Source organism: Crotalus tigris, unplaced genomic scaffold (genome assembly GCF_016545835.1).
Source record: "Crotalus tigris isolate CLP2741 ecotype Arizona unplaced genomic scaffold, ASM1654583v1 scf7180000021055.717220, whole genome shotgun sequence".
In the NCBI taxonomy this organism is placed as follows: Eukaryota; Metazoa; Chordata; class Lepidosauria; order Squamata; family Viperidae; genus Crotalus; species Crotalus tigris.
Window position 1 is genome coordinate 459,158 of NW_024098332.1, and position 20,482 is coordinate 479,639.

The following is a 20,482-nucleotide window of genomic DNA, read 5'->3' on the forward strand; positions in this document are numbered from 1 at the left end:
CCCTGGGCACCTTCTTCTGCCTCCTATCCCCAACGCTTGGCCTTCCCGGGACCTCTTCCCATTTTCCAATGCCCAGAGCAGGAAGGAAGAGCTGCTTTCCGGACATCAAAAGGGGCTCCCCCCTCATAGCCCCCATCCACTGGGGCGAGGGTGGTCCTCTGGACCTGGACCAGGGCTGTGCAAATCACAGCGTGCTTCCTTTCCCGCCACCCAGCATGGCCCAACTCGCCCTCCTGCAGGCCAGCCAGCCAGGGAGGCTGAACGGCCCTGGCGAGAGAGCCGCTCCACCCTGCAGCTGTCTGGCCAGGAATCCCATCCAGCTCGGTGTCTGCCTGACTGCCGCAGGGGTGTCCACATCAGCCTCCTCCTGGTGGGCCCACTAATTGTTGGCTCCCGGCCGGCTTGCTCCATGAGTCAGGCACCCAGGACTGCCCAGAGCTGGCCCTGATTGCACTCCACGAGGACCTGACTGAGCCCCGGCCTGACTTTTGAAACACCACTGGCCTGAATTCTTTCTGAACTGTAAGCTGCCCAGAGTCACTGAAAGAGGCAACCAGAGATCTTGAGGGTAGAGGAAAGAGAGAAAGAGAGAGAGGAAAGAGAGAAAGAAAGGAATGAGAGGAAAGAGAGAGGGGGGAGGAAAGAGAGAGTGAGGAAAAGGAGAGAGAGAAAGGGAGTGAGATGAAAGAGAAAAAGAGAGAGAAATAGAGAGGAAGAGGAAAGAGAAACAGAGGGAGAGGAAAAAGAGAGAGGGAAGAAAGAGAGGGAGAGGAAAGAGAAAGAGAGAGATAGGGAAAGAGAGAGAGGGAAAGGAAAGAAAGAAAGAGAGTGAGAGGAAAGAGACAGAGGGAGAGGAAAGAGACAGAGAAAGAGAAAGAGAGAGGAAAGAAAGAGCGAGAAAGAGAGAGGAAAGAGAAAGAAAGTGAGGAAAGAGAAAGAGAGGGATGTCTAAAAGAACTGAACAGAGCACCGAGACCTGCAATCACTTCTTTAAAAGATAAAGTGACTTCACAACTTTTAATTTAGAATGCTGTGTGCTGATTGTGAAATGTAGCTTATTCAACAGACCACAATTAAAAAACAATGTGAGTTATTGTGATACAATGGATTAAGTGATGTCAAACTACTTTTCCTATTTGTTGCACAAATAAACATATGAACATGAACAAGCACATTGTGATAGCATTGTAAGATGATTTTTTTTGATAGAGCAAGTAAAAAGTGAGGATTCAGATTACATTATGTGACTGGAGAGATGTTAGATTCTATGTACTGAATGGTGACAGCTTGGTAGATTTTCTGATCATCAGGTGAGCATTCTTATTCTGGTTAAAAAAAATAAAAGACTAACTTTTGACACAATGATGAATGAATCTGTTCCAAATGAATTCCTCATCTTGGGCTTCTCTGGTCTCCAGAAACTGCAGCTGATGCTTTTCTTTATCTTTCTTGCCACATATATCTGTACTCTGGTAGGGAACATCTCCATTCTCACTGTTGCTTGCCTGGACCCACAGCTTCATACTCCCATGTACTTCTTCTTAGGAAATCTCTCTTTTCCGGATATCTGTTATACCAGCGCTAATGTTCCTCAGATACTTGTACACCTCATGTCACAAAAGAAGAGTATCACCTATGCTGGATGTGTAACTCGGTTCTATTTTTTTTTCTGTCTTTTGTGGGCACTGAATGCATCCTACTAGCTACAATGGCCTATGATCGCTTTGCAGCTATCTGCCATCCTTTGAACTACACTTCCATTATGAGAAGAGCCTTTTGTCTCCAATTGTCTGGTGCCTGCTGGGCAAGTGGCTTTCTCAATTCAGCTCTTCACACTTATTTTACATTCCATCTACCATTCTGTGGGGCCAATCACATCAATTATTTCTTCTGTTATATTCCTCCCCTTCTAATGTTTTCATGTGGAGACAAAACTTTAAATGATATCATCTTATTTGTGGTTGGGATCTTCATAGGATGGACTCCATTTCTTTGAATTCTTCTTTCTTACATTTATATCATCCCCACTATCATGAAGATACAATCCAATGAAGGGAGGATCAAAGCATTCTCCACTTGCACCTCACACCTAACTATTGTCACATTGTATTACGAAAGCTCCATTTTCATCTATGACCGGCCAATATCAACATACTCATTAGAAAAAGACCAACTCATTTTTGTGCTTTATAGCATTATCACTCCCATGTTAAACCCTTTGATTTATACATTTAGAAACAAGGACATTAAGAATGTGATGAAAAAGATTTTTCTCAGAAAACTTTATTTAAAATTTACAAAGTAATAATTTCTTCTGAAAGAAAATGAGGAGTACTCACATATTTTCTAAAACTTATGTTTATCTGTAATAATATGAATTATGTCTCTCCCTATATTTCTATGAATTCTATATTAACTTGTACTGTGCTTTACTCTATGTGTTTCCTATCTATAGTGTCAGCAGGTGTCTATAATTTCCACCTGTTCTCTATTAGGTTAGCTATTTTGTTTCTTTATACAGTGTTATGAACTAATTAAAGACTTAAAATGAATATTAATTGTACTCTTTTTCAGTTTAATAAAATGATAGATACCATTTTTTTCCATTAATCACAAACTTTAAGCAGGTTTTAATAATAACAGCAACAACATGAAGCTTCTACCTCCAAATAAATTTTAACCAATGAAGGGAAGGAGCTTGGACCTGTCATTTTTATTCCCTTTCTTTTAAAAAACTACATGCCACGTTCTGGCTAAAAAGCCCAACAAAGTAAAATACCAGAGAGATGGCGAGCTCCAATATAAACTTTATTAGGCATAGAATACTAGCATGATAGAAGGAAAGCTAGCTCTGGCAATATGGTGGGAAACAGATAATTAAAAGATAAAAACTTATCTTCCCTCTTTGATGGTTCAGGTCACATTATCCAATTAATCTCCAAGCAATTGTTATGAGAAGAAACTTTGGTTCATTAAAACATTTCTTCCGTAGCTTTGGCTCTCACACTGATAAGGAGCAATTGTGGATCCCAAGTTCTTCTCTCCACAACTGTAGGCAAGCTAGAAACCCTATGGCAGTCCTAATGATAATAAATCTTTGTAGCTTGACAGGCTGGCCCCTGCAGAGGTGAGTGAACCTGGAAAACAAAAAGGAATACACATTATTATTATTATGGATCATCGCACAGTCAGCCAGATGTTCAGACTGGATTTGGCATTTTGTCTACCTATCGAGTCCTTACCCAGGACCTGGGATAGGCAGATGTGGATGTTTGATGGTATTACAGGTATCATCGCAGGATGGAAGCAGTTCCTAGTAAGGCCGCCTTTTGCAATTGACTAATAGCAAATTTATCAATGCCAATGGTGTTCAAGTGGTGCTCCAGTTGTTTTGGGATTGCACCCAAGGAGCCTATGACTATTGGTACTACCCTTGCTTGCTTTTGCCACAGTCTTTCTATTTCTATTTGTAGGTCTTTGTATTTTGTTATCTTCTCCAGTTCTTTCTCTTCTATTCTGCTATCTCCAGGCACTGCCACGTCCACTATCCAGACTTTTTTGTCTTTCTTATCGACAATTGTTAAGTCTGGGGTGTTATGTTGCAGGTGCTTGTCTGTTTGAATTCTGAAGTCCCAGAGCAGTTTAATTTTATCATTTTCTATGACTTTCTCTATTTTATGATCCCTCCAGTTTTTGCTTACAGGCAAATGATATTTTTTGCAGATCTTCCAATGCACCATTGTTGCTACTTTGTCATGCCGCTGCTTGTAGTCAGTCTGTGCAATCTTCTTGCAACAGCTTACCAAGTGGTCCACTGTTTCTTCAGTTTCTTTGCATAGGCGGCACTTACTGTCTGTTGCTGTCTTCTCAATTTTGACTTTGTATGCATTTGTCCTTAAGGCTGGTCTTGTGCAGCCAGAATTAGTCCCTCGGTCTCTTTCTTCAATTTTCCTGCTCTTAGCCATTGCCAGGTCTTGTTATTATCTGCTTTCCCAGCTATTTTTTTTCATGTATTGGCCATATAGTGCTTTGTCTTCCAATGCCTCTATTCTGTTCTTTATTTGGTCTTTCTTGTAGGCCAGTTTGGTCTCTCCAGTAGTTAGTAAGCATATACCAGTGCATCTTCATCATTGTTCTTCAGATATTCTTCCAAAGCCATTTTTTCTTCTTCAACCATCTGATGTACTTGTAGCATTCCACGCCCACCTATTTGCTTTGGTAGATAAAGTCTGTCAATGTCACTGCGTGGATGAAGGGCATGATTCATTGTCATTATTTTTCTGGTCTGCCTATCCATTGCTTTTAGTTCTGCTTGAGTCCAGTCCACTATTCAGCTGTGTACCTAATGACTGGGATTGCCCAGGTGTTGATTGCCCTTATGGTATTTCCTCCATTGTGTTTGGACTTTAAGATCTTCTTCACTCTCTTGATGTATTCACCTCTAATCTTTTTTTGACTTCAGTGTGCTTGATGTTGTCAGCTTGAAGGATACCCAAGTATTTGTAGTAATCTTCCTCATCCAGACTCTTAATGTTATTTTCGTGGGGCATCTTGATTCCTTCAGTTTTCATTATTTTTCCTTGTTTGATAGTAAGTGTGGCACATTTGTCCGAGCCAAACTCCATAACAATATCTTGGCTATATATACGGACAGTGTTGAGCAGCAATTCTATTTCAGATTATGTTTTTCCATACAACTTCAGATTATCCATGTAAAGGAGATGAGATAGTCTGGTAGATGTTTCATAGCCATGACCTGAGTTATTCAGTATTGTTGACAGAGGAAACAGTGCAATAACAAATAGTAATGGTGACAATGAATCTTCTTGAAATATTCCTCTCTTGATATTAACCTTTCCCAGTCTCTCACCATTGATCTGCAACTATGTCTTCCATTGTGCCATCGATCTTTGCACAAATTTTCTGATGTTTCTACTGAATAATAATAATAATAATAATAATAATTATTATTATTATTATTATTATTATTATTATTATTATTATTATTATTATTATTATTTCTTGTACTGGCTTCTGAGGGTACTTAGTGTTGAATTGCTTTACCAAACAATCCACTTTTACATGAGGAGTTTTTACCCATTTAGCTTCTGACATTGGATAACCCTCACATTGGATTAAGTACTGCAATTTTCTTTTTTGGATTCTGAAATTGAGGATTCATTTGACCTCATAATGCATTTTCCCCTCTACTAGTATTGCGGCTGGGGCTGCCTTCCCTACTGGTTTATTGTGGATCCCCAGTATGGCATCAGTAAGCTGCAATGGAATACTGGGTGCAGTTTATCCAATAACCTTGATAGTTTAAACTCTACTCTCACTGGATTCATGACCTTTATAATGGGGTAAAGACTTATGTACTTCGCTCCTAACTTCTTGATAGTTTGTCTCAACTTAAGATACTTAGTAGACAGATAAACTTTATCTCCTACATGGAGTGCCTCCTGGGGAGTTCTTATCTACATTTTTTTTCCTATTACTCCAAACATGTTGGAACATACCCACCCACTCACTCAGGGTGTTTGAGAAGGAGACTCCTGTGGACACTCTGGTATTGGCACAAATTCCACTCCTGTGGCTAGCTTAAATGGGGTTATACCGATGCTGCTGTGTTCTGCATTGTTATACGCTACCTCTGCAAATAGCAAAAGATCTGCCTAGTTTGTTTGTTGATAGTTGACATAGAAATGCAGGTACTGTTCCAGTATTGCATTAGCTTGTTCTGTAGCTCCATTTGTACTCAGACACTTTGTAACTTGACACTACATTTGAGTCCATTCCCACTTGCTGCTTTGCAGTTTTCTTTGAATCTGTAAAATGCTATTGATAGAATCATTGGGAGTGGGGCAATATAAAAAATGGATAGATGGATGGATAATTCTGTATCTATATGCTGATAAATAGTAATAATCTACAGGAAGAAAGAAGGGGAAAAGGCAGGCCAGGAGAGACTTTTCATTCTTCTAGCCTGCTTCTTTAATAAAAATTTGTAGACCGATGAAGATACAGCTTGCCAGCCTTTTTGCAGTAGCACATTACTGAGTCCATTATATATAGATATATCATTAATATTATTTATTTATTTATTTATTTTTGATTGATTTTTATCCCTCCTTTTATTCCTTAGATATTCCTAGATCTGAATGCAACCATCTATGTATTAATAATTGAGAATAATCACAAATCGAATTTGAATTCTAGTCCCATCTTAGGCACAAACTGGATGATTTAAGACCAGTCAGTCTTTCTCACCTCTGGGAAAAGCAATGATAAACAACTTCAAAAAATGAGGTCAAGTAAACTGTTTGGATAGGCAGTTGCCAAGAGTCAGGAGTGACATGAAGGCATGTGTGTGCGCACGTATACACACAGAGAGAGAGCGAGGGGGGGACACAGAGACAGAGAGGGAGAGAGAAGACAAATATTAAGAAGCTGCATTTTTTTTTAAATTTAAAACCCAAGTGGCTTGATACTGTTTTTAAAACTTATTTTAATTAAGTCATACATGGTAACTTAATTGCCTAAAGGGGCATATTCTGTTATGCAATATACTTTGTAGTTAAATTTAATGAAAATCTATATAATGGGAACTCAAAAGCTCTTAAGGTTCTTAGATTAGAACATTTCATTTTCTTTTGTCTACCCACCTGTGCAGGTAAGTCAGGCAGATTCCACTTTGAGGAGTCCTCCTTTTAGACAGTTATTAGAAAGTGATGTGATTCTCTTTCTTGTCCTAATTTCATATTCATATCGGTTCTCAGAATTTATTGCAAAGTTAGATTCAGTGATACATTTATGGAGTCATGTTTTTCTGGCTTGCACGTTTACCCAATTATTTCTATGGAAGTAATTTTTCTAATACATAAATCATATTTGTTTTGGCACAATTTTATACATACAAATATGCACTTACATCTAAATTGAGAAAATTAATATCAGGTAATCAAGACCACTCAAATTTATTTTATCTCTGGTTTTTATTGCTTGATATAATTGATACAACTTATCTGAATAGTGCTAAATACTATCATATTGATGATAGAAATTGATAGGGAATAATTGCATGATTGTATCAATTGTATCAATTGTTTTTCATTTTGTTGGTCACAATTGTAACAACATATTCATATTTGATTGTTAATCGTTTGTTGCATTTTAGCATAGCCATTCATTTTGGCATCTTAGGATAACAGGTTCCTTTTAAGTTTAATTATTTAATCTTATGATTCATAGATTTAATGCTCATAATTCTGTATTATATTTTATTGCTGCATATAATTCAACAGATGCCTTTAGGTATCTGTTTATTTTGCTGTTTGTTGTGGGAAATATTATATTTCATCTTAACATATTTATCTACAGTATATTGACTTATGTAGTTATGGGGAGAAAGGCAACAGTGTAATGCATCTTACAATTATAAATATCAATAGCTGTATTTTAAATTAAAAGATGAAATCTTAATTTTCATTAGCATTCATTGGAAATTGCACAATGTTAGAAATGATTATGAGTCACATACTAAGACATAATAACAACTGTTTCTTTAACCAAGTTGAATCTTCTTAATCTTTTTTTTTCTCCGAAACACAGAGTAGACTTTGGGGTATAAATATATATTTCCACTTAATTTTGGTCTATCTTATATTCATTATTTCATGATTATTTCTGTATTTTTGTCTGAAAGGTGCTCATGAAAAAGCACCTTTGGGACAACTATGACCTCAATGACTGAGAATTTCCATAGATTTCTATATTTTTTATATCTGTAGTCACATACCATCATGCTTTTCTCTATATATTATTCCTTTCATAATCATTCATACTTATTCACAGAACAAGATATGATAGTTTAATATTTTGTACATTAGTTACTATTATCATCCTGGGAATTTCTTTCTTGCTGGGAATTTCTTTCTTGGAATTGCTATATACTGTGAGTTGAGCAGCAGCTGTACATTCAGGGCAAGTGCATCTGAGATTCCTTGTATCTAAGAATGCCTGGCTTAGTACAGTGCAACACTTGCTTTGCAGCTGTTTTTTGCAGTACCCTCTTCAAACTCAGAAACTGTCCTATCTGTAAACAAATCACTGTCTACAAGGACAGATTATCTATCTAGGCTATGTAATCTGTGTTCTTCAGGCAGAAATTAGTGTCCAGTTCAGCCCTTCTACTCTATTGAGCCTCTGCGCTATCAGCCCCTTCTACCACAAAGATCCTGTAGGAGAAAGGCAGTGTGGACAACCATGGGATCTGGAAGGGTGAGAGCTGTGAATCTTAAACACAAAGCTTTTGCTGTGTCCCTGCACAACAGATACAGTGCCCTTGCTGACCTTAATAGGGAAATTAAGGAGACAGGTAAAAGTATTTGTGATGATAATTCAAATAAGCAGGGGATCATGGACTGAGATGAAGTACTTGTTTTTGACAGGGAGAAGTGTGAATCAGTTATTATATATCAGTCATGCAAGAACAGAAAGACATGCAAAAAGAGAAGCCACCTTCTAGTTGGTGATTCAATTATAAGGGGTGTAAATTTAAGAAAGGACAGAGAGGTTTCAAAAGAGGTCAGATGTCTCCCAGGTGCTACTGCCAGTAGGGACAAGAAGCATATTTCTAAAATAATCAATAATGCCAGCAAGGACTGCAATGTGGAGGCTATTGTACATCTTGATACTAACAATCTGTCCCAAAAAGATGTACTCTCTGTGCAAAATGATTTCCAGAGCTTGGGGCAGGAACTTACCAAAATAGGCTGTAGGCTAACTTTTTCAGAAGTTTTACCAGTGTATAAAGAGCAAAATAGAAAAGGCCAGTGTATAGCACAATTCAATATGTGGCTAAATAAGTGGTGTAAAAGGGAAGGCTTTGGATATATTAGTCACAATGTCAGTAGCTGGTCCAATGAAAAAATGTACAAAAGAGATAGTTTGCATCCATCAAAGAAAAGGACTGAGTTACTCGGCTATAAATTCACAGATTTTCTGGAGGAATATTTAAACTAAAAAGCGGGGACAGTGAGTTAATTGATATAGAACATCCCTGTCCCCAGCAATATAAAAACAATAGGGCTATCAGTGCATGAAACATAGATGTGTGTGTGGACAAGAATACCAACCTTGCTGTCAAGCAAAATCAAGCTTTCAATAACGAGTGCCACACAAAGTGCACTAACCAAATAGGTGGTAAGACAATAGGGGAACTCGGGAACCACACAGGTTATGTAGAAAGTAAACACATAAAGGACTCAAATGTCTATACACCAATGCACAGAGTATGAACAGCGAACAGGGTGAACTAGAAATTCAGGTTAATGAGGGCAGATATGATATTGTTGCCATTACAGAAACATGGTGGGATGAAACCCACAAATGGAACACAAAGCTACAGGGATTTAAATGATTTAAAAGAAACAGACCAAATAAAAGAGGAGGTGGAGTTGCTCTCTATATAAGAAATAACTACATATCTACAGAAATAGAGCACAACAATGATGAAAACTGCCTTGAATGCATTTGGGTCAATATAAAAGGGAGAATAAATGACATTGCCATAGGTGTATACTATAGGCCACCCAACCAAACAGAGAAATAGATGAACTTTTTGCTAGTCAGCTAAGGTACATAGGAAGCAAATCACAATAGTAACGGGGAACTTTAACTACCCTGACATCAACTGGGAGACAAACTCTGCACCAAGTGGAAGATCAAACAGATTCCTGACAAACCTAGCAGACAACTTTGTCTCCCAAAAAGTAGACAAGGGAAGTAGGGGATTAGCCATTTTGGATCTAATTCTCACTAACAGGGATAAAATGATAGAATGTGTTGAAGCCACAGGAACCTTGGGAGGTAGTGATCATACAATATTGGAATTCAACATTATGGAAGCACAAGCAATAGAACATAGTCAAAGTAGAGTCTTGGACTTCAAGAGAGCTAATTTCAATAAACTTAGAGAGGGCTTGGGAAGGATTCCCTGGATGAGAATCCTCCAGGGGAAAACAACTCAAGAAGCTTGGGAAATTTTGAAAAGCGAGATAATAGAAGCTCAGTCTAGCACAATACCAACAAAGAGGAAAAATAACAACTCTCAAAAGAAACCAGCATGGCTGCATAAAGAACTCTCTGATAAATTGAAAGATAAAAAGGACAAGTATAAAAAGTGGAAAGAGGGGCACATAACTAAATCAGAATATCAACAAATAGCCTGAGCCTGCAAAGATGAAGTGAGGAAATCTAAGGCTCATAAAGATCTAAGGCTTGCAACCAAAGTCAAAAATAACAAAAAAAGCTTCTTTCAACATGTAAAAAACAAGAAGAAAGTGAAGGAAATGATTGGTCCATTAGTGGGTGAAAGTGGCAAGAAGGTGACAAGCAACAGGGAGAAAGCAGAACTATTTAACTCATTTTTTGCATCTGTCTTTACACAAAGGGAAAAAACAGACCAACCTATACAAAATAGTGCCATAAAAAACAGTATAGAAACACAAGATAGGCAAGAAAATGGTAAGTGAGCACCTGTCCAGCCTAGATGAGGTTCAAATCAAATCACCAGGATCAGATGGATTACACTCCAAGGTTCTCAAGGAACTAGCAGATGTGATCTCAGAAACACTGAACTATACTTTTCAAAGATCTTGGAGCACTGGGGAATTACCAGAGGACTGGAAAAGAGCTGATGTAGTTCCCATCTTCAAAAAAGGAAAAAAAAAATGGATCCAAGAAATTACAAACCTATCAGCCTGACCTCAATACTGGGAAGATTCTGGAAAAGATAATCAAACAATGAATCAACAAACACCTAGAGGCAAACAAAATGACTACTAAAAGCTAACATGGGTTTGTCAAAAACAGATCATGCCAGACAACTCTTATTGCATTCTTAGACCAAGTGACAAAATTAGTGGATCAGAGGAATGCTGTGAATATAATTTACTTGGACTTCAGTAAGGCATTTGATAAAGTAGATCACAACCTACTATTCAATAAGATAGAAAAATGTGGGTTAGACAGCATCACCACCAGATGGATTTGTAGCTGGCTGACCAGCTGTACTCAGCATGTAGTCCTCAATAGAACTGCATCTACATGGAGGGAAGTGTGTAGTGGGGTGCCCCAGGGCTCTGTTCTAGGACCAGTGTTCTTCAACATCTTCATGAATGATTTGGACTAGGGGATAGATGGGGAACTCATCAAATTTGCAGATGACACCAAGCTGGCAAGAATAGCCAACACTCCAGGAGTGCTTAAGATACAGGAGGACCTGGACAGACTTGAACACTGGACAGACTTGAACACTGGGCGCTAGATAACAAAATGAAATTCAATGGTGAAAAAAGTAAGGTTCTACATTTAGGCAAGAAAAAAAATATGTATAATATACTATTATAGGGGGTACCTTGCTCAATAGTATTAACTGTGAGAGGGATCTCGGAGTTCTAGTGGACAATCACTTAAATATGAGCCAGCAGTGTGCTGCAGCTGCCAAAAAAAACCAACTCAGTGCTGGGCTACATTAACAGAGGGATAGAATCAAGATCACATGAAGTATTAATACCACTTTACAATGCCTTGGTAAAGCCACACTTGGAATACTGCATCCACTTTTGGTCACCACGATGTAAAAAAGATGCTGAGACTATAAAAGAGTACAGAGAAGAGCAACAAAGATGATTAGGGGACTGGAAGCTAAAACATATAAGGAACGGTTGCTGGAATTGGGTATGTCTAGTTTAATGAAGAGAAGGACGAGGGGGGACTTAATAGCAGTGTTCCAATATCTCAGGGGCTGCCACAAAGAAGAAGGAGTCAAGCTATTCTCCAAAGTGCCTGAAGGCAGGACAAGAAGCAACGGATGGAAACTAATCAAGGAGAGAAGCAACCTAGAACTAAGGAGAAACTTCCTGACAGTTAGAACAATTAACCAATGCTCCAACACTGGAAGATTTTAAGAAGAGACTGGACAGCCATTTGTCTGAAATTGTGTAGGGTTTCCTGCCTGAGCAGGGGGTTGGACCAGATGACCTCCAAGGTCCCTTCCAACATCATCATTACCATCACCATCATCATTATCATCATCATCATCATCATCATCATCATCATCATCATCATCATCATCATCATCTCTACCAGTTGCCTTTTTATGCCATTTATGAAAAAGGAAAACATCCGTGATGAAAAGTTAAGTGTTTTTTTCTGGTGAAACCAGTCTATCAGAACAACCTGGTCTACCCAAATATGGGACGGAGCATACTCTTTCCGCTTCCACCTTTCAGCCCCAATCTAGGAACCTTCACAGGCCATCACTTCTGTGACAAACTATTTCTGTGTTAAATTTAAATTTACTGACAAAGAATTAAAGGCAGAGTAGTATAGCAATTTTTGAGCTAGCTGATGACAGCTAAATAGCTCAAAATAGCTATACTAGTCTCCCTTTAATTCTTTGTCGGTAAATTTAAATTTAATATCTGTGATGAAAAAAGAAGGTAACTCAGGGTCAAATGTTTTCTATTGGTTGAGATAGTTTTCATGGGCAATATTAAGCAAAGCAAAAACATATATATATATTGCTTAACTGGGAATTCTAGCAGAAAGTTTTTATAGGCTTCCCATAGCCAGAAAAAGTGAATGTCTCTTAAGTATCAAGAATATGTTTCACAGTATCCCTAATGTTTCCTAAATGCCATACTTTTATTAATCAGTGTTATATATAAAAGAGATAATTAAATTTCAAATGCAAATATAAATAACATATCATATTTCTATCATTTTTTCAGTCCGGTTACTATCTGAATGATGGGACAAACCAATCAGTCAGTTGTCAAAGAGTTTGTATTTGTGGGATTCTCCAGAGAACAAGGAATTAATCAATGCTTGTTTGTGATTGTCCTCTCCATGTATCTCATTACTCTTGTGGGTAATTCACTTATCATCATAGCTATCCACACTGATGCACGACTGAACACACCAATGTACTTCTTCTTAGGCAACTTGTCTTTTTTGGATATATGTTTTACAACCAGTGTGGTGCCTCAGCTGCTGGTCCATTTCCTAACTAGTCACAAAAGTATCTCTTTCAGCAGATGTATGATTCAGCTTTGCATCTCTTTAACTTTTGGCAGCACTGAATTCATTCTATTGGCAGCCATGGCTTATGATAGATATGTAGCTGTCTGCTTTCCCTTGCACTATGAGGTCATCATGAGAAAGAAAGTGTGCATCCAGCTGGTACTGGCTTCCTGGACTGGTGGATTTCTTAATGCTGTGATACAGACTGGGTTCACCATGCATCTTGAGTTCTGCTCATTCAACACCATCAATCATTTTGCTTGTGAAGTCCTTGCTGTTATAAAATTAGCTTGTTCAGAGTTGTTTGCTAATGAAATCTCTCTGATGGTGGCAGGATTCATTATCCTCCTAATTCCCTGCATTGTGGTAATTCTTTCCTACATCTATATAATCCATGCAATTTTGGCAATTCATTCTTCTCAAGGTCGCTATAAAGCCTTCTCCACATGTACTTCTCACCTCATGGTGGTTACCCTCTGCTATGGCACAGCAGCCTTTGCTTATATGAACCCCAAAAGTAGCAAATCTTCAAATCAGGATAAGATCCTTGCTTTCTTCTATGCAGTGGTTACACCAATGTTCAACCCCCTCATATATAGCTTAAGAAACAAAGAAGTAAAAGGAGCTCTGAGTAAAATATCAGGGAAACATATTTCTGCAGAAAATGAATAAATCATTTGTGTACTGTGAATTTATGTACAATGTTATAAGGACATAATACTAACACAAATTCCATAGTTTTAATGTGTTTAGATAATGCAAACTTCTAGATGTATTAATATGAACACCTTAAGAGTAATCCATATGAATGAATACCCCATTTGATGAAAGCGAGCACAGAGACACTTTTATGACCTTTTAGATTAAAATGTTTTTGTGTTTAAAATAAGAAAGTTGGGAGCAAGGAAGACAAAAAATATACTATGTGTGGTGTCTTTCTCTTCTGCATCAGTTTCTCATATTCAGGCAAATGTTCAAAAAATTCTACATTGTTCTGATGTTGTAAGGATCATTAAACCTGTATAAGCATTAATTATATAATGTTGATTATGGAAAACTGAGAATATATTTGATTAATGTGTACATTTCTTTAAGACTCTTCACAATGAGAGCATCTGGATTGATGTAACTGTCAGTATAGGAAAGCATAATGTGTTAAAATAATTGTAGTATTACTTGAAAGCAATTATTGTATTACTTAGCCAAATCTCATGTATAGAATCTGTCATTCAACAGTGCTGCCAAATTATTAATAGTGAGCTATCTTGTCACAGATGGTGGTAATGGCAATCAGAGGAACAAAAATATTTAATCATCTGAAATTTCAAAATTCCTTTTCTGTTGCATTCTCTTTTCAAATGACACTCCAGATTCTATTTTAATTTCATTTCATTTTCAATTTAAAAGCTATTTGACATGAAATTTATTATGTCCTTTGACCTGTTGTAATGAACAGTAGGTATAAAAATTATCACTTTTATTTATTTGAAGAGCTCTCTGCATCTGATACTTTGTGACTGGCAGCTAAACATGTGAGTTTGATACCATGAAATTTTGCTATCATGGATATGATAATCTTAGGTTGAAGACCTGCTTCTGTAATTTCAGTTAGCTCATGGCTAATTTTCAAGTTTAAATTAAGTCTATCAGATAAATATGAAAATATAAAGTGAAAATTTGCATTTAAGAGTACATATACCATCTAACTGAGCTATATAATCCAATGATTATCTTTCTCCCCCTTCACACACATAGACAGACACAGATACTCATAACAAAAACAGACATATTTATAGCATCAATCAACTGCATCTTTATTTATATTTAATTGTTTAAAATACTTACAGTGTATGATTCCCTATCTTTCATAGCACAACTCTGAAAGACTCACAACACACATTTCAAGCATACCAAGACTTGAGGAGTGGCAATGGGAGAAAAACATCTTTAACATTAAAAATATGTTCCAGAAAATCAATAACATACAAGATGTATTGAAATCGTGATGTTACATTTCCACCTAGTGATTTTTAGCAATATCATGAGATTATTATGATGATGTACCACTGGTACACATAGACTTTGGCTCGTCACAGTGAAAACTATAAAAAATTGCTCTGAAAGTCTTATATAAAGATCTTCTTGGTGTGTAATGCAACTTGTCGTGCAGCAATCCTTATGACAATATATCCCTAATATAGTTAGGGCTTATTTTCTCACAGCAAAGTTTAGCTGGAATCTATTTGTAATTGAGCTTGAATGTGAAAAACTGATATATCTAGGAAGGTTCTCAATATTTTTTTTATTTTTATTGATATAACTTACTATGTAAACTAATTAAACTAATTAAAATATACAAATTAATCTAATATCATTAGGGGATCAATGCAATTTTAAAACGAATACAAAAAAGGAAGGATGTGGGGCAGCAGGAAATGTTCTAAAGAAAACATCTCCAAAACTTTGGCCATATTGTTTCAAAGTTGTCAACTTTGCCCCTTTGTGAAAAAGAAAAAAAAAATCACCTTAAATCAGTGTTGGCAAACAGCACATATCTACAATTTATTGTCACAGAGGATTTTTGCATCTAGATGTTTTTTCTCCTATATCTCTTTTTGTCTAGACGTGTATCTAATTGTCTTGATGATTGCCTGCAAGTTCGTGAAAATTTCTTGGCAACATTTTCAAAAGAGGCTTGTCGTTGCTCTCTTCCAAGGACTAAAAGAAAGTGATTGGCCCAAAATTGCCCAAACCTGTGCCTGATGTAGACTAGAGCTTGTTTTTGCCCAGTTTCTAGGCCTGTTTTTTTTAAACACTACACTAAACTTTAAACTCCCCTTTACTATTATATAATAATAATAATTTTAGCCAATCTTCATAAGTGAAAAATTCATAATGTTTGGTATTTCAATAGATTTCATATATGGAGAACAAATGCAGGAATAACTTATACTGCATTCAAAGATGCTATCAGTTCAAAATGAAGCTCTAAAAACAAGCAATATGAATTAAATATGACTCTGGATTTAAATTTATAACTTCAGGATGATTATAATCATCATATAATAAACAATAAATATTACTGCAGTACCTAGTGCATACAAGACATTGTTTCTATGTATTAGTTTCACTATAGCATTCAGCTATACCACATGGATCATTTTATTAGCACAGATGATGGAGTTTTAATTTTGGCAAACCCCACTGCTGCATTAAAGATATGATTAAACTATTTTATAGAAATATTTAAACTTAATAGAAGTAAATATAAAACTATAATTAACTTCTGTACATCATTAAGATAGATAACAATTTTTATAGTCCTCAAGAATGTAACAAGATAGCTCTACAATTTTTGTTGTACTCCTAATACATTCACTTTGTCTTCTATCCATTATAAAGTACATTCCTATGTTATTAGTGTGATACTTTTGTATTAAAGCAGAATTTAGGAAGTGAATATAAAAGCAACATTTTAAACATTTTTTCAGATATATTATGGACTTCCAAATCCTTATGCTTAGTCCACATAGACACATAATTCCAATGTTCAGCATCTGTGGCACTTAGAGGAAAACAAAATGTAAACAGTCCTTGAATGGAGGAAGAAAGCTTCTATTTTTAAATTAATACTTCCAGTTCAAATATAAAAAAAACATTTGTAACTTAGCTGACTTTCCCCATTGTTTTGACCAAAGCTTCCTTAACATCCTTGTTTCTCAGGCTATAGATGATGGGATTCAGCATGGGAGAGACCAAAGCATAAAAGACTGAGGCCTTTTTCTCTTGGTCTGCTACATGATGAGATCTTGGCTTTAAGTAAGTGAAGCCAATGGTAGTGTAAAACAATGTAACAACAGTAAGGTGGGTAGCACAAGTGGAGAAGGCTCTTCGATGACCTTTAGTTGAGAGCATGCTGAGCACTACTCTGGCAATGTGGACATAAGAAACCATTATGAAGGTAAAAGGTAGCATGAGTACAATCACACTCAGGGCAAAAATGAGTGCCTCTGCCATATATGTATCCATACAGGCCAGTTGAAGCATTGCAGGTAACTCACAATAGAAATGATTAATCTGATTGGGTCCACAGAAAGGAAAACTGATAGTGATGGCTGTCAGTACAGAAGCATTAAAAAATGCTGTGACCCAGCAGATCCCTGCCATCTTCATGCATACACGTATTCCCATGATGGTGGGGTATCTTAGAGGCTGACAAATTGCCACATAACGGTCATAGGCCATGAAAGCCAGAATGAAGCACTCAGTCATTCCACAGGAAAGACTCATGTTAAGTTGGGCCATGCATCTATTGAATGAAATTTTATTGACTCCAGAAGCTATGTGTACAAGCATCTGAGGGACAGTGATTATTGTGAAAAGTATGTCCAGCAAAGAGAGATTACCAATGAAAAAATACATAGCTGTGTGGAGGTTGGAGTGACTCCAAACCAGAAAGATAATGAGACTATTTCCAATTACTGTGGCCAGAGCCATGACAAGACACATCACAATGAAAAGACGCTGCAATGTAGGATGATTGGTAAAGCCAAGAAGAATAAATTCATTCACTGTGGTTCTATTTGAGCCCCACATCTTCTTTACTTGGCACCTGGAAAAATAAAACTAAATAAGTCAATAGGAAACTCTTATTTCAGTCAGCTTCCTATTCATGATAAAGTTGATATTATATCATACAGTTTAAGAAGTCTTGGGTCCAATTTCCTATTCAAATCTTCTGTCCCCTACCGCTACCCACCTCATCTTCTTACACAAAAAGATATTGCTTCTAATCTCATAAACATTTATGTTACTTTCTAATTTGCTGCTTCTCAGTTCTGCCCAATATAGTCTTTTCTGATGTAATAATTAATAATAATAATAATAATAATAATAATAATAATAATAATAATAAAAAAGTTGGAAGGGACCTTGGCGGTCATCAACCCCCTGTTCAGGCAGGTAACCCTATACTATTTTGGACAAATGGCTGTCCAGTTTCTTGTTAAAAACTTCCAGTGTTGGAGCATTCATAACTTCTGGAAGCAGGTAGTTCCACTGGTTTATTGTTCTAACTGTCAGGAAGTTTCTCCTTGTAGTGGGTTTACATTTGCTTTAATCTTATTCACAGTTTGTTTATGTTCAATAGAAGGAACTAGGTTCATCAGGACATTGAATTCATATAAATTTATATAAATTTAAATATTTTTTTAAAAAATTGAAATTTGGGGACAGCTCAAATTTTAAAGACATATCCTTTTTAGCTTATAAATTACAACATATTTTGCTTTCCTTTTTTTATGATGATTTGTTGCTATCAGCCAGATGTTTATTCTGGATTTTTATTCACTTACTGAGTTCTTCCCAATTATTGTTTTATCTTTTTTTAGATGGTGCAAGGATTTTAAGCATATTTAATGTTTTTTTTCCTTATGTGTAAACAGGGCCCTATTGATTTCTATACAAAGAAATGCTGAGCAGGCATGCAGTGCACAGATAATTTTACAATTATATAGATATAGTCATATATATCTATGTATATGTATTATATATATTATGTATATGTATTATATATACTATTCCTAAGTAGCTTTGTTTATCACAATGTTGCCAAGTTACAGGAAGATCCTATTTCTGTAGATATGCATAAGTTTGTGGCTTGCTAAAACTTGCTCCATCAAGTTTTTTCTATAACTGATCTATGCATAAATGTCAGCGGGTAATTATTCTGTGTCATTTTTATTACAACCAGAAAAAGACATCAAACCAGTGCACTAGAATTAAAAGTATCTTAAAAAACCATGTAAACATGGTTGAAATCCTTTCCCTTGAAATATTAGTGTAGTATTTTCTTTGAAAAGCTTGTGTGATTTCAGGGGCTTTTCTGAGTTGTCTACATGTTCATATAAATATATATATATCAAACTTATTACTTGAAGCAGAAGTCAAATGTATGTGCATTTATATTTGCAAACATCTGGGGAAAGCTTTCTAAAAGATATAGCTCCTTTAACATTTTAGAAAGAAGTACTTTACTGATACATGCTTTGCAAAACATTTTTTTTAAATACTTTGCACAATTCTATAAAAAAAGAGTACTAAATATATTCAACAAATTTTGCTGAAAGAGGTTCCTCTGATCCATAATTCAAGTTTATTTTGTAAATATGCATGATTCATTTCATAAAGGATTATTGTGGTATATAAAGTAAATACATTTAATTTTGAATAAATGGGAAGAGGAGGGGGGAAGTTGAATTAAACATATTTTGGTAACTTTGTCCTCATTAATTTGGAAGTATTCTCCTTGCTGGAGAAAATTCCTGTGTGCTATCCCCAAACAACTGCCTTTACATAAAATGCATAGAAATAAGTTAACTCTTCCCACCTTGGAATCCATATATTTTCCATTTATATAGCCAATAAGCAAGCACTGAATATCTGAATATCTATAAAGTATAAATATTTATTTATATAACAATCAAAAACAAAAGTACATCCCTGGTTGCTGGAATTATGATGTCAAGATGTTAGCTCTCCAACTTCTCACTGCAGTTAGAAAGAAAAACACTTTTGAAAAGGAGTTATGATCTTTATATGGAATTTACTAGTACACATTACAAGAAGAAGAATGCATCTTGTCAATGCCTCCACCATTATTCATCTTCTAATCATGTAAAAACCTTCCAGATGCTTTGGTATGGATGCCTTATGCTAACTCAGCTGCACAAGTGCATCTCAGTTTTGGTCTTTAAAAATTACAAATACATCAGTAGCTGTGTTGATCCATTTGGAAATACACATATTCACATAATATACATACAAGCACATATGAAAATAATAATGGAACTATAAAACTAAAAAAAAAATACAATACCTTTAACGGGTAATACTAAAGCCCCAAAGAAGTGGTGAACAAGAAAAATGAATAACTCAATTATCTACTTGTTCTATGTGTAGGTGAAATAGGACAGTTAGCATATTATCTTCCATAGTTCACTTAAGAAATTAAATCCTTGGAGGAGTCCAATCTCATTATCTTTTATTGTCCATAGAGATTTAATTGCTTGAAAATCCTGTTAACTTTTAAAGGAAAACTTTCTCAAACAGGGAAAATCATTTTCAGAAGAATTCAGACCATAATGTTGAAAATGGAATAACAATTTGGAGTGTAAGAAGCCTGTTTAATTTGATCAAACTTTGATCAAAGTTTTTCTATAAATATAAAACATAAAATCAAATGGTTTCCCCACTAACAGTGACATGGAGCAGCCACACTATTTTCTTGTGTTGATATGTGGAATGTTGTGTCCAAAATGTCTTCAAATGTCTCCAAAATATCTTCTACTAAGATGAATAAATTGATGGTGAATTGATTTTCAAGGCATAGGAT

The 20,482-nt window shown here is 36.0% G+C and overlaps 2 protein-coding genes and 1 pseudogene across 4 annotated transcripts; 2 read left to right on the forward strand and 1 right to left on the reverse strand.

Moving 5' to 3' along the window:
* The first annotated feature begins 1,361 nt into the window (after nucleotides 1-1,361).
* LOC120319971 lies at nucleotides 1,362-2,305 on the forward strand (annotated as a pseudogene).
* Nucleotides 2,306-6,636: 4,331 nt separating this feature from the next.
* Nucleotides 6,637-13,800, forward strand: LOC120320002 (olfactory receptor-like protein OLF3). The gene is made up of 2 exons (XM_039369426.1): nucleotides 6,637-6,673; nucleotides 12,798-13,800. The coding sequence occupies exon 2, from the start codon at nucleotides 12,814-12,816 to the stop codon at nucleotides 13,759-13,761; it is 948 nt and encodes a 315-aa protein (XP_039225360.1). The 5' UTR covers nucleotides 6,637-6,673; nucleotides 12,798-12,813; the 3' UTR covers nucleotides 13,762-13,800.
* Nucleotides 13,801-16,727: 2,927 nt separating this feature from the next.
* On the reverse strand, nucleotides 16,728-20,057 carry LOC120320001 (olfactory receptor 2G3-like). 3 transcript variants are annotated; one of them, XM_039369423.1, is made up of 3 exons: nucleotides 19,967-20,057; nucleotides 19,478-19,638; nucleotides 16,728-17,701 (listed from the first exon to the last, which is right to left on the reverse strand). In XM_039369423.1, exons 2-3 carry the CDS (start codon nucleotides 19,498-19,500, stop codon nucleotides 16,756-16,758), a joined length of 969 nt encoding a protein of 322 aa, XP_039225357.1. In that variant the 5' UTR covers nucleotides 19,501-19,638; nucleotides 19,967-20,057; the 3' UTR covers nucleotides 16,728-16,755. The 3 variants fall into 3 exon arrangements, with proteins under 3 accessions (XP_039225357.1, XP_039225359.1, XP_039225358.1); XM_039369425.1 differs by lacking the exon at nucleotides 19,478-19,638 and having other exon boundaries at nucleotides 19,967-20,015; XM_039369424.1 differs by lacking the exon at nucleotides 19,967-20,057 and having other exon boundaries at nucleotides 19,478-19,926.
* Nucleotides 20,058-20,482: the final 425 nt, after the last annotated feature.